An 18,372-nucleotide genomic window follows, 5' to 3' on the forward strand; every position below is an offset into this window, starting at 1 on the left:
TTTTGTTGTCAAACTGCTTCAGCTGTGGAAGAAATATTGAGCAACCATCCATGTTCCTTTATTTTTTACTTCCACAACAAAACAAACCTGAGTGACATAAAAAAAGATTGCGCAAACTCTCCCTCTTTCTCGCTCACTCACTCACTTTATCTCTCAGCCATGAAGATTCAGTGGTCCTTTTATATCAGTGCACTATTGCCTTGAGGAATAGATTTTGTTTTGTTTTATTTTTTTTTTACCGGTCACATGTCTTGATGTATTTCAGTGTGCTCTAGTAACCTCAGATATTTATGAACTCAGTACCTTTGTTTTCTGTGATGATTGTGCAATAATTTGCTTTTCAACCTAAAACGTTAGTTTTTTTTTGTTTTGTTTTTTTGCTTTTTTAATTGAACCTTGGTATAACACTCATAATACAATTAAAATAACACTTAAGTTCTCATTTTTCTTAATATAATGAATAATAATTGTACATTGATGTATATTGATGTTCATAAAAATATATTTCACCTAGGCCACTCAGATCGGGTACATAATTATGCTAGATTTGCAAAAGACTTACTATTGAGATGCTCTTGAGCATGAACTTGACCTTTAGCCTCCATGTCTGCGTCAAAATGCCTCCTTGAAAGTGCGAGCCTGGCCACATTTTTTATGAAATGCCAAAAGGTCAATATTTCCTTCACCATTTAGTTCTCTTGAAACGCATCTTATACAGGTCTTTGGGTTTAGACTGTTGTGTTGCAGCATAGATAGTAATGCTAATCTCAAGAATGTGAGCCTCCAGAAATGTACTGAATATTACTAACGTAGTGTTTGTTTATTGTAAATGCTGTTCTTCTACAGGTGTTGATGGTCACCAATCGTTTTCCTGCAAACCATTGATAGTGACTATTTATTGGTGAAGGGCTCTCATCAGATACAATCATGGTGCTCATTCTGGGTCGCCGCCTGAATCATGAGAACTCTGGTGGTGTGCCGGAATCACCGGCAATCAAGCGTAAAGTCTTTGAGATGGAGTCTAAGACCCTGAGCGACGTGTACAACTTCACTTCTGGTTCCTCTCACTCTGAGAGTGTCCTTCAGGTCTTCAACGAGTTCCGTGAAAGCCGCCTCTTCACGGATGTGATCATAAGCGTCCAGGGTCGCGAATTCCCATGTCATCGTGCCGTGCTGTCGGCCTGCAGCAGTTACTTCCGTGCCATGTTCTGCAACGACCACAGAGAAAGCCATGAGATGCTTGTGGAGATCAACGGCATCCAGGCCGATGCTATGGACACGTTCCTGCAGTATGTTTACACCGGCCGTGCCTGCATCACCACCCACAATGTCCAGTTCCTCTTCGAGACCTCCAGCCTCTTCCAGATCACCACACTGCGGGATGCTTGTGCAAAATTCCTGGAAGAGCAGCTGGACCCCTGCAACTGCCTCGGGATCCAGCGTTTCGCAGACGCCCACTCTCTCAAACAGCTGGCCAGTCGCTGCCGTGCTTTCGCCTTGCTGAATTTTCCAGAAGTTGCTCAGCATGAGGAGTTTCTAGACCTTCACAAGGATGAGCTGCAGGAATACTTGGCCAGCGATGAGCTGTCCATTGGCAGGGAGGAGATGGTGTTCGAGGCGGTGATGCGTTGGGTCTACCATGGCGTGGAGTACCGCAAACCCATGCTGAAAGATCTACTACAACATGTCCGACTGCCTCTCCTGCACCCAAACTATTTTGTACAGACGGTGAGTGGTACATTCAAAATCATTTGAAGAGGTGGAGAAGCTCTTTATTAGTTCAACGAATCCAGAAATGCACTGCTGAGATGTTTACAGAGTGCTGTGGAGATGACATAGTCTTGTTGGCCAAACCAAATGTTAGCATCACCTTTGTTCCTTGAAAGGGTTTTAATTTTTTTTTCCATTGACTGTTGGATTATTGCAGAAAGTAAGTTCTGTGACCAACAAAAGTTTATGACTTACAAAAGTTTAGAAGTTGATGTAAAAGTTTATACACGCCTTGTTCGTCATGATAATCTTCACAAATGAACACAAGAAACCTCATCCCTGCAGCACTCTATAGAGATCAAAGAATCAGCCTTGGTTTGTTTCTTAAAGTGTCCTCAAGTGAAAATGAACTCTACCTTGGGTATGGGTTGGTCCTAAAGTTACAGAACCAGATAAAGCAAGGCCTTGAGATTTGGCTAGTTGTCGAGTGTTGCTGCATTCCATTTACATTGGAAGTTGGATGTCGGCGCTAAGAATGACGTCACATTCGAGTTGACCACGTTCCAGTACCCAAGTTGGAAAACCAACTGGATAGTACTGTGTGCACCACCAAGTTTACTGAGACAAACAGAAATGTTAATAAACCGTATATAACTACTATTTCACTTCTTTTGATGCACTGAGCAGCCATATTGGATTCTAAAGTTGTTGCGGTTCCTCCGAGTTTCCGAGTCGGAATTCCTACATGAAGAGGTGTTCCAGTGAAAAGTTTGTATACACAGTGAACTCGGAATTTCCGACTTCCGAGTACGAATGGAGTGCAGCATTGTGCTCCAATGATAATCAAACACATTTCGAACCAGTTATTCAAGATCTTAGGGTTCACTTGAAAACTATAGGCAGGTGTGTTGTTGTTTGCCAAGTCAAAGCTCTTTCCTTATTGTCGTAATGCAACAAGATTATTTAAACAAGATTCTACAGGAAGGCAGATATAAGGGAGCTAGATTAAGGTAAAGCATTAAGATTGTGGTAATATTTTGCAGGTGGAAGGCGATAAACTGATCCAGAATGCTCCAGAATGTTACCAGCTGCTGCACGAAGCACGTCGCTATCACGTACTTGGCAATGAGATGATGTCGCCACGAACCAGGCCCCGCAGGTACGCAAACATTTGTGACCGGAAATTGGTCGATAAGTTGATTTGCTTTTAAAAAACAAATAGTTTCTACTTCCTGTGAGGGATACTTGTATATTTTAATTGTTTTTGCCATGAAAATAGCCTAAGATGCTGACATGGCATGAAATAAATATATACTACTACTTCCTGTGAGGAACTAAAATTATATGCAATTCACAGAGAAAGTTAAACTGGACGAACTGAAAACAGGTTTTCAAAAGACTGTGTTGAACTTTTGAGGATGAGACATACTCCTCCATTTGTTAACAAGAAACGGTATAATTTGGGCTTAAACCTTAGTAAATTAAGCGCATAATTCATCTCCTTTTTTTTTTTGCTCTTACTTGTGCGAATGATAGCTCAAATTGTGCAGCTAAAGTTGTCAGATTTATGATTACCAGGAAGTAAAAAAAAATACTTGCATTGCAGGAGGGTTGCCATATCTTGAGATCAAAATATCACCTACCACACTAACAACCACTCAAAACACTGTAGAAACCACATAACTACATCCTGGCATTGTGGTGGTGACTTTTGCATGGGCAGGCACCACTCACGTTTTCTTCAGAACAAATATAGTCCATTTCTACACTCTCACTCGCCCGATATCATTAAGTGCTTCTGTTTATAGAAAGTATCCATTTAAAATAATGCTCAGAATTAGAAAACATGTGTTTTGTTTAGTTACAGCATGTCTTGTTCTGGAGGCAGTATTTATTTAGGGAAACTGTTTTTGGAGGAAGTATTTTTAGGGTAGTATCTTTATAGGAGTCAGACGTGGGGAGGTTTAATCAGTACTTGGGGGCAGTATCTTGATATGGAGTTTCTGTTTTTAGAGTCGTTACCCTAATATGGGGTCTATATCTGTATTTAGAAGCAGTATCTGTGTTTTGGAGGTGTTATCTGTGTTTGGAGTCAGTATCTCGTATTGGGGGTTGAAAATGTATGAGCTTGCTTTCAGACATTCCGCTCTGCTGGCAGAGAGACAGCCATATAACCACTGTGTCTTTATTGAAAATAATATTTCCAAATGATTTAGTGATTAAAAATGTGCACATACAGCCCAAACCCAAACTAGAAATGCACACACGTTCACTGTACAGGACTTCAGATTTCTCTGTGCTGCACACATATAAACATGCTCTGCAGACACTCAATGTGAACTTTATCACATAGTGTTGTGGGTTTTGGTTAAATGCATGCACTTTTAATTGCCTAGCAAAAAACAAAACAAAAAAAACTTTATGTTATGTGGGTCTCTTACTCGTCGAGGATTCATTCTCCAATGAATCATAGCGGAAGCTCATTGTACCTTAGCAAGAATGAAGCTTAACCTCTTTCTGATGATGTAGCCACTTCAAAGCCCATGCTTATCTGATATTGTTGTTTTTTCCCTGTCTGCAGGTCTACTGGTTTCTCTGAGGTCATTGTGGTGGTGGGAGGCTGTGAGCGAATGGGGGGTTTCAATCTGCCGTACACAGAATGCTACGACCCCGTGACGGGAGAGTGGACATCTCTTGCTAAACACCCTGAGTACACTAAGTCTGAGTATGCAGTGTGCGCCCTCCGCAATGATATCATTGTGTCAGGTTAGAACCTCTTATTTCTGTGACAAATGATTTTGTTTTCTGTTTTTGAGTAGCCCCACCCACAGTGAAACATCATTGGTCCAAAGCCCTCATTGTAGCTGTATATGAAACACCCTTTATGATTTTGTTACATAATGCTGTATTTTTGTTTTAACTGCAGACAGAAAAATGACTTGAGCCTGGAAACTGATAAAGTGTGGTTAGGACATGGTGAAATGCGCTGTACTTTTGGTGCTGGTGTGTCCTGTAATTGGTCACAGTGACTGATCAGAAAGTGACTAGTTGTGTGGAACCTGAACACACACACACACACACACACACACACACGCACGCACTCTTTTGAGCTGTGTTGTTGGCACAGGCAAGTGGAACTTCCTATAAAAGTAGATTCATCAGATTTACATGTTAGGGAGGAGTTTTGATGTCTGCCTGGAACATAAATGACATCTAATAAAAATGTCATATGTGCAATTTGAACTGTTTTGTTTAATTTTACCTTAAAACATTTGAAGTGTCCTACTGACAAGACTATTACTGTGTGAAGTGTGATAAAAGGTGATCTGACTTTATACCACCTCACAGATTGAAAACTGTTCAAATAAATCAGTTTTGAAGACAGGACAAAAACCATGTATTGGGGATCAGAATATCATAGATACTTGGGAATGGGCTCTTAAAAATTGTGCCAGTAAGCAACCATCTCACATTTTTTGCCAGCAAGCACCACTCACATTTTCTTTAGAAAATGTAAATGTAAGCATCTACTTTCAAATTCATTGTTCAGTTGAGCTTCATTTAACAAATTCTGTTGTTGTTTGGATGGGTTGGACAAATTAGTCCAGGGTTTTCTGTGGTGGGTTAAGGGCTTTTAGCAAATGCCTTGTTTGTGAGGACATTTCTGGAACAGCTGTTTATGATTTGAGGAAAATCGGAAACAACAGCTGCCTCTGTGGCCAGCTAGTGTGTCAAGGGCTGTTCTCACTGGCAAACTGCAGCGTTCTATTGGCTGTGCTTGGGACATTTTAAACTAACTGGCACAGGCGAGCGGCATCTTGGGGGAGTATTTGCGCCAAGGGTTTCAGAATAGTTCCAGGAATGATCTTCAGGTTTTGGCTGCAGATGTTGGTAAAGTTATTGTATCACGTCATCCAGGGTCACTGGCTATATATACAGGCCATGCATTTGAGGAGTTTCTGTATCTGTGCAGTTTTATGCATTTAAACTTGACCTAAATTCTTTCAGCTCACGTTTGTTTTTGTTTAAACAAGCTGGATGCCATAATGTGGAATTCTGAATTGTGGAATTCTTATTCTTCTCCTTCTAGTGCCATTGTTCAGCGCTTTAAAAACATGAAGTCGCATGAAGTTTTGTGTGTCTGATTTCCATGAATAGAGCTGTGTTTTCGCACTCATGTTCTCACATGTCAGGTTTGCCCTTCTCACTGTCTCTCACACACTCATAAACACACACTTCTTACTGCTGTTCTCACATGCACGTGCAGTTGGCCAGCCTCCAGCATCAAGTTCAGAGGCCTCTTACTAAATCTGTCCTTCTCTTCTGTCAAGTCATATCCTACTGGCTCAGTGGTTCAGCTGTCTTTGATAACCATTATTCTTGGATTTTTTTTCAAGAATAACAAAAATTTCCGCTGTAGAGTGTAAGTGCACAGCTTGCCAGATCACGTATTCCATACATACTTCATAAATTTAAGATCACTATTTTATGCACTCACCTACATGTTTTATTTAATAGAATCATGCAGAATTTGCTGCTTTCTGATCATACAAATTAAATCGAAGCATGTACAAGTAAAGTAACTTAAAATACATCAAAGTACCTATTTTGGACAGCTCACATATTATTAACATTTGTGCCATTTCATGATGCAAAGGAACTTTTTATTTACAAGCTAAATAACTCAAATTACACTGGTTTTTCAGGATTTTTAATGTATGTCATCAAGGTCTGGTAGAAAAATAATCGATGAACTAAAAATATCAGATTAAATGAAAAACAGTTATACTCCTTTCCTTTCCTTTTCTCTTTATTTTATATGAGGCTTCCTTATTGACTATATTGCCCTAGCCCACAATTTATCACTGGTTTTTGCAATTGTTTTTATTAGAAATGTTATGAAGTTTGAGAGAAATTTTATTTTGGGCTATAATACAATATTGCCAAGACATTTTAAATGATGACAAATGATTATGATGCCTCTAAAACATTCAGGACTAGCCAAAACAGATTTGAAAGCATGTGTCAAGCAATGTGTCTGCTAATGGCTAGCTTTACTGTTCACCTGCAGGTTTCGCATCCAGCACTGAAAGTGCCTACTTAGTGACAACATGTAAAGTGTCAGCTGGAGACAGACTGGTGCTGGTTTGTCTGGTCTTCAGTCTGAATGAATGTCACAAAGGCTTGATGGTCTTTGTCAATGGATATTTATGACAGAATAGCGAACTAAAAGGACTGAAGCCAGTCTTTATTATGTTTACTCCGAATTAGAGGACAAAGCAAGCACATCCTCTTTAATTAGAGATTTTGAATCTGTCTTTGTTTACCAGACAGTTGCTCAGCTAATCCGCTAATGGAGTTTATGAGCACTGTAGTTCTCGTTGTGCCGCTTGTACTTCCTCAAAAATGTTTTCTACCTCCTCTTTTTCCATCTTTAAGCTTCCTTTTTTTCATTTTCCCCAGCCTTTAAGTAAAAAAAACTGGTTATTTTAAGTTTGTTTACTTCAGCACTCATGCGCATTCCCTAATATGAGCTAAAGAGGCTAAATTTATGATACCAGTGTTTCCAGCACCAAAAATAGCTGAATAAAGGCGTTACCAAGATGGCCTTCTAGTGCACTGACCTACCTAGAAGGGACTTTGACGGCTCTGAGAAGGAAGAAGGGCCTCATATGCTATTTGAGCACTTCTCAGACCTTCATTATCTAAGTCTGTAAACAGAATTTAAGTGGAACAGCCTGCTCCCAGGTGTTGAGCGTGTGTGTGGGAGAGAAGGACTGTCAGAGCTTGTCTCAGACCTGTTTGGATGATAACCAGCCGTTTGGCAGAGATGTGAAGTGACAAAGAATAGAACAGCCCTTAGCTTATTTGGATAAACACAGATGACAACAAGAAAGGACATTCAGATCAGAGGGAGCTTTTCTGTTTAACAGGAACACAGGTGAAGCACTGTGGTTTGTGTAATTGCAGACATGTGAGAATTAATGACCTGTTTGTGGGTTTGCAAAGTTGAAATATTTGACCACAAACAAGCTGCTAGTGGTTGACAAACAAGCTATATAGTGGCCAGAAAAAGTATCTTGACAATGTTAAAAATGTATGAATATCATTGTGTGTGTGTATATATTTATAGTTATCTTTTTAAATCATTTTAGGTTTAGTAATTTTAGTATTTAAACTTGTTTATTTCAATTAGTTGCCGAAGCAACTTTTTAAATTTTCATTTAAATTGTTCATATAAAATATTTAAAATGTATTTTATTTCAGATTTATTCAGTTAAACAAGTTTTTGTTGACAATAACAACATTCACTTATCTAAATGGGGTCATTCCGTAGACTTCTATTGTTTTTATACTGAGCAGTTAGAAATACTCTAACCTAACCCTCACAGAAAACCTTTGTATTTTTATATTGTTTCTACAAATGAGTATATTCTCAAGTGTCTCCAAAGGGAAGGTTTTAGCTCGTTTTTTGGGTACAAATTTGTCCCTAAAATATGGTTAGGTTGACACACGTGCACACACACACACACACACACACACACACACACACACAGCTTGCTTATGCTGTTGTTAATGTTGTGGTTGTTATTTACAGGTGGACGCATCAACAGCAGTTACGTCTGGATGTATAACTCTCAGCTCAACATCTGGATCAGAGTGGCCTCTCTTAATAAGGGTCGATGGAGACACAAGATGACCGTCCTTCTGGGGAAGGTGAGAGGGAGTGGTGTGCGTCTGTTTGTGTGTGTGTTTCCAGTCCCAGTGTCCCATTTCCTAAATCAAAAGCACACTTCCTTTAGTGCATTGTGACTGTATGGAGAAAATTATGCAGGATTTGCACCTTTGTGTTGCACTAATAAAACATCTAATGTAAGTAAGTATTTGTATTTTAATTGTTGCTTAGGAAAAATCATTTTAATTGGTTTAAATACATGGCTATTTTTGAATGGCTGTTGATGGAGAAATATGATTTTGGCTTTATTTAGGCCTCCCCACCCCTGTTTGTTCCTTTGTTTTTCCTTATAATAATTAACCCTGTATTGAAATTACTCAAATTTCCTGTTCTCTTTCTTCTCCATAATTATCTTCAAATATTGCAGATTGATACACTTAACGTTTGCTATACTTTAAACTCTGGCAAAACAATTTTTTTTTTTTACCCAATTGGCTATTTTTATATATATATATATTTTTTTTTTTAAGCATATATGCAATAAATACTTTTGTGGTTTATGCTTCAAACAAGATAAAACATTTCGGCAGTGGAGTAAGAGAAATAAGCTTTAAGTTTTTACAGCACAAAACAAAAATTTTTTAAAAAGTGTGCAAATGCTGCATTTTAGTAACCAGGGTTTAAGTGCGTGTTTAGGATTGTTGTTATAATCAAATCTTTACAGCTGTAATCAGATTGTGCTGTTGCCATTTAACTGATAGATTTGCAGAAATGAGCTGCCCCAGTTATTGCGTGTTGTGTTTGTCTTATAGAGAATCATGCTTCATTTCCTGTGAATTGATTGTGGGTTTTGCATGTTTTATGATAGTCTTTTGGTGTTTGTGAATGTTTTAAACACATGCATTTTATTACACACGCAGGGGGTGTAATTTTTTGCCTGTTTGGATGTAATACATTTTTTCTGTTCATACACATAATGAGAGAGACATACACAAAATGCTCTCTTGAGACTTTTTTTTCTTGGAAAACGGTTGTTGTAATTCTCTATCTTCCCCTGTGTGTGTGTGTGTGTGTGTGTGTGTGTGTGTGTGTGTCCGCCCAGTACCCATCCTCCTCTATAGTTGTTTACAGACACATTTGCTTGCTGTTCAGGATGTTTGTAGCTCTTTAGAAGGAGGATTTCAGTTCACCCAAAAATAAGTTTTGTTAACATTTACGCCCTCTTGTTGTTCTGAACCTGTATGACGTTTTCTTCAATTGACTTGAGGGTGAGCAAATGATGCTGCAGAATTTATATTTCAGTGAACTGTCCCTTTAAATGTTTTTCATTCAATCTTCTAAATTTTGTATTAATTTCTTCATGCATTTCATTTTGCATTATTTGTGTGTGTGTGTGTGTGTGTTGTTTATGGCCATGTTTGCATGCCAAATGCATTACTAATGGTGGCCCAGTAGTCCACAACACAACGAAATCTCCACAACACAATAAAATCGCCACAACACAACGCATAGGACTAATTTTGTTGTGTTGCGGCTTGTATCCATTGTGTTGTGGCTTGTTTCTCCTGTGTTGTGCACTACTTTTTTTTTGTCTTTTTTTTTGTTTTGTTTTTTTAATGCTTTAAATGACAAAAGCAAAACAGTACACCAGACATAAGGAAGCCAGGGGAACAAATCAAAAATACATTGTATCAGACAATAGAAAATTCATTGGGAGTCACAGGAAAATTAAAGTAAGAAACATTAGATACTCTTGAGTGCCAAACAACCTAAAACAATATCCTTATCAAACCAGCTTTTAAAAAAAAAAACTTTTGTGTTTATACAAAATACAACGGTTGTTCCTAATAAAATAATGCTGCGGAGGAAAATTGTTCTTGTAGATCAGTTTCCAAGCTAACAAAGCTTGAGCATGAAAGGCAGATTTCCCTGGCAATTTCTCGATCTTATAATCACACATTAGTAATAAATAAAATTAGGAATAAATTGGTATAAATTCCACAAAGAAGGTTTTTTCAAACAAAATTTTAACCAATTGACTTTGAGATTATTATTTAAAGTAGAGAAATCTAGAAAGTCAAGTCCACCATTTTAAGGGAATTTATAACAACAGGTTTACGAATGTAGTGCACACAATTCTTCCATTTAAAATATTAACTAAAATCTGATCAATAGTTTTAACAGTTTTATTGTCTAAATATATAGTTGAACCAATATAGTTTAGTCTAGACATTCCTTTTGCTTTTGACAGAAGAACTACCTCTAAGGGACAGGTCCCTTAATAACCAAAGATTACATTTACATTTAATCAAGACTAATATCTTAATTTTTTTTATATTAAGGTACAAACCTGAAGCATTAGAAATCAACTGAATAGTTTTAATTGCCTGATGAACCTGGCTAGAAACCTCATCAACAGTAATTGGTGAGTCACATAAAAAATTTTCATCATGATTAATAGAATTAACATTACCAAGATGTTTGCTGAAAGTATCCAAATCAGCTAGATTAAATTTAGATTTCTTGCAAATTTGACGACAAATTTATAAAATTGTAGATACAATTGCATTTACCCCTGTTTTCTCAAGCTTTCAAGTTTGGGGCAGATTGGCCATTTTATGGATGAGTTACAACAACTTCTATTCCCATGACGAAACATTGAACTTTGTCATGCCGCCACGGACATGCCCTTTAATGAAAACTCAAGATCTTCACAATTTAACATCGCAAAGGCCTTTGGATTAAACTGACCAAATATAATGTTGATGTCAGTAAATCTCTAGGAGTTCGTTACAGCGTAAAACATGTCACTTCCTGTTGCCAGCAGGTGGCGCTATGACTATAACGCAATATGGGCATTTAGATCTCTTCAGGTCAGGAGTATTATCAAACGTGAAGTTTGGGGCAGATCAGACATTGTATGGCTAAGTTATTACAACTTCCTGTTTCATTGCGAAACATCAAAATTTTTCAGGCCGCCACAGACTCAAGCTCAACTCAAACTCAAGATCTTCACAATTTAACATCACAAAGGGCTTTAGATTATATTGACCAAATTTGGTGTTGATCTGAATAAATCTCTAGGAGGAGTTCATTAAAATACAACTCTTGAAAATGGCAAAAACGACACACAAATTTGCCGAGATAATTCAAAATAACCAACTTCCTGTTGGGTTAAAAACAACATCGCCGCTCAAGACTAGTAACCTTCTCAACAATGGCCTTCAATTCAGCTGACATGCCCGAGATCTTGTTTCTATTCCATCTGAGCGACTGTTGATCAGCTGTTATCCCTGTGTTATCTTTTCTTTCCTTAACAGCTGTGATGAGATGTCAGCTCGAGTGAAATCACTTGCTCTTTTCTTTGTGACTGGAGATTTACTCTGGGTGATAGGCAATGCAGGGAGCTCCTCTTCGGCTAAAGTGAACATATCTTCCTCGCTCGCACATCATCAATCATGCAATCAACACAATCATGGCCACCGCTGGCTGGTGAGCACGTGTTATTATTGTGGGAAGTCGTGGCCTAATGGTTAGAGTGTCGGACTCGTAATCCAAAGTTCGAGTCTCGGGCCAACAGGAATTGTAGGTGGGGGGAGTGAATGTACAGAACTCTCTCCACCTCAATACCATAACTGAGGTGCCCTTGAGCAAGACACCGAACCCCCAACTGCTCCCTTGGCGCCGCAGCATAAATGGCTGTCTACTGCTCCAGGTGTGTGTTCACTGCTGTGTGTGTGCACTTTCACTTATCACTAACATTAGCCACATTAGCATCGACCGAAGAGTAATTCAGAGGACCACAGAGGACCCCATGGCAACGCAATACAGGGGAAAACTTCAATTCAAAGGTGTAACAAAACACAGCACACAATTAACTAAAAGTTATTTTTGCTCTGTCTAAAGGCAGCCATTTTGGACTCACCCCGTAATAACTAAATTCCTTTTGAAAAATGAGTCTCTTTCTTTGACATTTTGGAAGAACCACTTGTGTTTTACTGAAAAACTGTTCAAGCAAGATAAGAGAATGAATGCATGTACAGGTCATCTAGTATTCAGTAGGAAATCATGTTTGATAACATATCTTACATAATTTCATTCCATTTAATTCGTTCTCTTATCTTGTTTGTGCAGTTCAATATAAAATTACTTTTTAGCGTGCAGAGACGGCAGGGTTCAAATCCGGATCAGAATTTCTTGTTTTGTTTTTAACCAAGCAAAATTGCAACTTGAACTAGCCAGTAAACACCATATATATAAAAAAGAGCTGGTCAAAAATAAAATTAGTCCACCATTTTAAGGGAATTTATAACAACAGGTTTATGAATGTAGTGCACACAATTCTTCCATTTAAAATATTAACTAAAATCTGGTCAATAGTTTTAACAGTTTTATTGTCTAAATATATAGTTGAACCAATATAGGTTAGTCTAGACATTCCTTTTGCTTTTGACAGAAGAACTACCTCTAAGGGACAGGTCCCTTAATAACCAAAGATTACATTTACATTTAATCAAGACTAATACCTTAATTTATATATATATATATATATATATATATATATATATATATATATATATATATATATATATATATATATATATATATATATATATATATATATATATATATATATATATATTAAGGTACAAACCTGAAGCATTAGAAATCAACTGAAAAATTTTAATTGCCTGATGAACTTGGCTAGAATTTTAAAAAAAAATTGCTTCCTTAACCTCATCGACAGTAATTGGTGAGTCACATACATTTTTTTTCATCATGATTAATAGAATTAACATTACCAAGATGCTTACTGAAAGTATCCAAATCAGCTAGATTAAATTTAGATTCATGCAAATTTGACTAAATATTTACAAAAATTAGAATTGTTGATAGAATTGCGTTTATCCCTGTTTTCTCAAGCTTTCAAGTTTGGGGCAGATTGGACATTTTATGGATGAGTTACAACAACTTCTATTCCCATGACGAAACATTGAACTTTGTCATGCCGCCACGGACATGCCCTTTAACGAGAACTCAAGATCTTCACAATTTAACATCGCAAAGGCCTTTGGATTAGACTGACCAAATATAATGTTGATGTCAGTAAATCTCTAGGAGTTCGTTACAGCGTAAAACATGTCACTTCCTGTTGCCAGCAGGTGGCGCTATGACTATAACTCAATATGGGCATTTAGATCTCTTCAGGTCAGGAGTATTATCAAACGTGAAGTTTGGGGCAGATCAGACATTGTATAGCTAAGTTATTACAACTTCCTGTTTCATTGTGAAAAATCGAAATTTTTCAGGCCGCCACAGACTCAAGCTCAACTCAAACTCAAGATCTTCACAATTTAACTTCACAAAGGGCTTTAGATTATATTGACCAAATTTGGTGTTGATCTGAATAAATCTCTAGGAGGAGTTCATTAAAATACAACTCTTGAAAATGGCAAAAATGACACAAAAATTTGCCGAGATAATTCAAAATAACCAACTTCCTGTTGGGTTAAAAACAACATCGCCGCTCAAGACTAGTAACCTTCTCAACAATGGCCTTCAATTCAGCTGACATGCCCGAGATCTTGTTTCTATTCCATCTGAGCGACTGTTGATCAGCTGTTATCCCTGTGTTATCTTTTCTTTCCTTAACAGCTGTGATGAGATGTCAGCTCGAGTGAAATCACTTGCTCTTTTCTTTGTGACTGGAGATTTACTCTGGGTGATAGGCAATGCAGGGAGCTCCTCTTCGGCTAAAGTGAACATATCTTCCTCGCTCGCACATCATCAATCATGCAATCTACGCATTATTACTGACGTTAGCCACATTAGCATCGACTGAAGAGTAATTCAAAGGACCACTTTTACACCCCATGCCAACACAATTCAGGGGAAAACTTCAAGTCAAAGGTGTAACAAAACACACAGCACACAATTAACTAAAAGTATTTTTGCTCTGTCTAAACACAACTGGGTGAAAGAGCTCGCGCGAACACGTCTGATCAGGCAGCCATTTTGGACTCACCCTGTAGTAACTAAGTTCAGGTGGTGACCCTTTGAAAAATCAGTCTCTTTCTTTGACATTTCAGAAGAACCACTAGTGTTTTACTGAAAAACAGTTCAAGCAAGATAAGAGAATGAATGCATGTACAGATGGCAGGAAATCGTGTTTGATAGCATATCTTACATAATTTCATTCCATCTACTTCATTGTCTTATCTTGTTTGTGCAGTTCCATATAAAATGACTTGCAATTGTGCAGAGACGGCGGGTTCAAATCTGAATCAGAATTTTTTATCTACGGTATTTATTTTTTTAACCAAGCAACTAGCCAGTAATCACCAGAAATATTTATCATGGAAGAAGCACATTTGACATTTTGGTACAGATACAATTACTTTCCTTTTAATGAATAAATATACAATTATGGATTTCAGTGGAATGAATGCCATTTTAATCAGTGAAGACAGGGTGGAACAGAGTTTAAATCATCAGAGGGTGTGAATAAGAGAACTTTAGCCTCTTAGGTCAGAGTTCATCAGTTTGTATGTGTGTTTATGTTACACATGATCTTATGCCTTAGGCAACTGCGATCTGTTTCTCCTCTCTGTTGAGCAGGTTTCCTGTTCAACAGCTTTAATGTGGGTCAGTGTCATTATGTTATCGTGGCCCCTCCACGCTTCCTCTGCTGTGTCAGTTTGAGGATAAAGCTGTTTGTGGAGAGGATACGACGAGTGCTTGTCTTTGAACAGCTTCAGAGAAGCACCAAAGCCAGTGAAAAGTGATGCTTATGTTTAATCTCTGTCACTGTTTATTGTTCTAATAATTTGCAGATTAATTAAGTAAACATTAAAAAGGAATAGTTCACCCAAGTATGAACATTTGCCTGAAAAGTTACCCACCCTCAGGCCATCCGAGATGTAGATGAGTTTGTTTCTTCATTAGAACAGATTTGAAGAAATGCAGCATTACATCACTTGCTCACCAATTAATCCTCTGCAGTGAATGGGTGCCGTCAAAAATGAGAGTCCAAACAGCTGATAAAACAACAATAATTGACACAACTTCAGTCCTTCTATTAATGTCTTGTGAAGCAAAGAGCTGCATGTTTGTAATAAACAAATCCATCATTAAGATGTTTTTAACTTCAAACTCTTGCTTCTGGCTATAATACGAGAACTCGATCCATAATATTGTTTTCTCTAGTGAAAAGTCATCTTGTCTGAATCAGGAGGGAAATATGCACAGTTCAAGCACCATTTACAAAATTACAGTTTTCAAAATGCAAAAAAAAAAAAAAAAGCTTAAAATATTACTACTCACTTTTATTTATTTTTTCCCCCTGAAATTAACTTTTCTTTTAGGGTTGGATTAACTACATGTTTATTTAGGTAGTTAGGTAAACATATCTGTGTATGTATCCTGCAGGTGTATGCAATTGGAGGTTATGATGGGCAGTCTTGTCTCAGTAACGTGGAGGTGTACGACTCATTCTCCAACCGCTGGACTGAGGTGGCCCCCATGAAAGAAGCCGTCTCCTGCCCGGCGGTCACCAGCTGTGCGGGAAAGCTTTTCGTCATTGGAGGAGAACCCTATGAAAACAGCTGCTCCAATAAGGTGAGCGTGTGAGTGCTAAACACACCCACAGTATAATATTAGACAGAGCTCATCTATGAAACCTATAACTTGGTCTTTGTTCTTTATATAAAACACTGATAGTGCAACTTATGCCTGGTGATTTGTCATTTCTGGCAGACCCTTCCTGCAATAGTGCTTTTGAGTAGTTGACTTGAAAAGGAAAATCTTGATTTTTGTTTAGGTGAGGCCTTTTTTTTTTTTTTTTTTTTTTTTGTCTCGGCTGGAAAAAAGTACTCGCGTTAAAACCTGCCCATCTGTTACATGCAATAACCACACGTTCTGTCTTAATGATACTGTCATCTAATTTTCCTGTTTGACATGATGCCTTTATAGAGCAAATAGAACATAACCAGAGTTTAACCAACCTGTCACACTGGCTATGCTCTCAACCCTAGTGAGTGGCGTACTTTGATTAGGCTGAACTGGTTTGCTGGTAAAGCTGTTCTCCCAGCCTGACTAGCTGAAACATGCACCAAAACCAGCTTACAGACCAGCCTGATCACTCAGGGATGGGAGACATTTTTGACTGGTGTCATATGGATCATTTGTCACTTTTTGTTTTGCTTTTTTAGAAGATAGCTGCCATTCTAAACAGCCAGCGAGGCAGCTGACTAGGGTCATAATATATATTTGTCATAATGTTTATGTCTTATATTTGACTAATTTTTTCATATAAACTACCGTTCAAAAATTTTAGCAAGATTTTATATTTTAAAAAATAGTCTCAAGATTGCATTAATACAGTAAAAACATTAATATTTTTAAATATTATTGACATTTGAAATATTTTCTTCTTTTTAAATTTATTTGAATAAATGTAATTTATTCCAGTGAATTCAGTTTATTCCTAGTGTCTTGTGATCTTTCAGAAATATGCTGATTTGATGCTCAAGAAACATTTATTATCATTATCAATGTTGAAAACAGTTGTGCTGCTTAATACATTTGTGAAACCATAATTTGTTTCAGTATTCTGAAACAAATTAAATAGAAAAGAAGAAAATCATACTGTCCCTAGACTTTTGAACATTAGTGTATGAGAGGGGTCCTGCTGAACTCGCCTGTAACGGTCCTCGTGTAACCCCTAAAATATGGGCATCTCTTTGAACAGAAGGGCTGCTAACGGCAGATGGGTAGTGAATGTGTGTTTTGTGCAGGTGGTCTATAACCTAATGGACAGGTGGGCCTGCATTCTGAGCTTATTGTCCTCAGACACTGCTGCCATCTCAGGTAACATCTCACATGGGTTTCTCTCATTGATTTTCCAGTGCTCAGATTACTGCATTCTTTACTTGCCATCTGGAACAGAAAGAGAAAACATTGTTACGACCGTCTAGGGGTCGGTCGCATCAGAAAGGGAAAGGAGAGTCTTATGCCAGAGAGAACAATGATTAACAAGCTTTTATTTTGAAAAAGTAAGGGTTTAGCATCAGGGGAAGACAAGGCCAAAATAACAAACAAAAATAACTTATTAAACCTCTATCTTCCCTAAATCGAAATGAAAGAAAAATAAAATACAATTACAACTTACCTAACTCCCTTTCCCAAAAACAATATAATAAAGACATTTATACAGAAATAAAATGGCATCTATCCCCCTACGTCCCTTATCACAAATTCTTATAACCTATTTCAAAAGCTATCTATAAGTTATCAGTTAACCATTCACAATCAGAAGTAACAAATAACAACGGAGCAGAAACACACACAACTGCGCGGCACTACGATACAACGAGAAGTACTATGGCACAAGAGGCCTCGATCAGCATTTTAGGGGAATCCTTTATCCAAGTCAGGCAAGGATAAGAACCAATCGCCACCTCCATCCAATTAACTCCAAGAACCGCCTTCCTGAAAACAAATATAGACATACACAAAAAAAACACAAGAGGGCAGCAAAGAAACAACAGACAAATGACTGAAGGTCATAACACCCCCACACTTAAAAAATAAAACACCATGGTTTTACTGATTAACACGCGATAGGGCGTCAGCAATTACATTATCAATACCTTTTTTATGACAGATCACCAAATTGTAACTTTGACAGATTAGAGACCAACGCATAAGACGATGATTTGCATTTGCCATCCGCTGCAAAAACACAAGAGGGTTGTGGTCTGTATACACTGTAATAGATTGTGAGCTAGAGCCAACATAGACCTCAAAATGTTGCAAAGCGAGAATTAAAGCAAGAGCTTCTTTCTCTATGGTACTGTAGTTAACTTGGTGTTTGTGAAATTTCTTTGAAAAGAAGCTAATTGGGTGATTCAAACCATCAGCACCCATCTGAAGAAGAACGGCACCTACACCGGAACCGCTAGCATCAACCTCTAGTAAAAACGTTT

General features: G+C 37.7%; 1 protein-coding gene across 1 annotated transcript in view; it reads left to right on the forward strand.

Annotated features, from left to right (window-relative positions):
* Nucleotides 1-18,372, forward strand: part of klhl24a (kelch-like family member 24a) — a 28,367-nt gene that overhangs the window by 779 nt on the left and 9,216 nt on the right. Inside the window, exons 2-6 of the mRNA XM_058751769.1 lie at nt 847-1,728; nt 2,754-2,869; nt 4,292-4,476; nt 8,309-8,427; nt 15,815-16,003. Of these exons, the coding sequence (XP_058607752.1) occupies nt 928-1,728; nt 2,754-2,869; nt 4,292-4,476; nt 8,309-8,427; nt 15,815-16,003 (1,410 nt within the window). The 5' untranslated portion in view covers nt 847-927. The remainder of the gene's footprint in view (nt 1-846; nt 1,729-2,753; nt 2,870-4,291; nt 4,477-8,308; nt 8,428-15,814; nt 16,004-18,372) is intronic.

This window comes from Onychostoma macrolepis, chromosome 02, assembly GCF_012432095.1.
Source record: "Onychostoma macrolepis isolate SWU-2019 chromosome 02, ASM1243209v1, whole genome shotgun sequence".
Classification (NCBI taxonomy): Eukaryota; Metazoa; Chordata; class Actinopteri; order Cypriniformes; family Cyprinidae; genus Onychostoma; species Onychostoma macrolepis.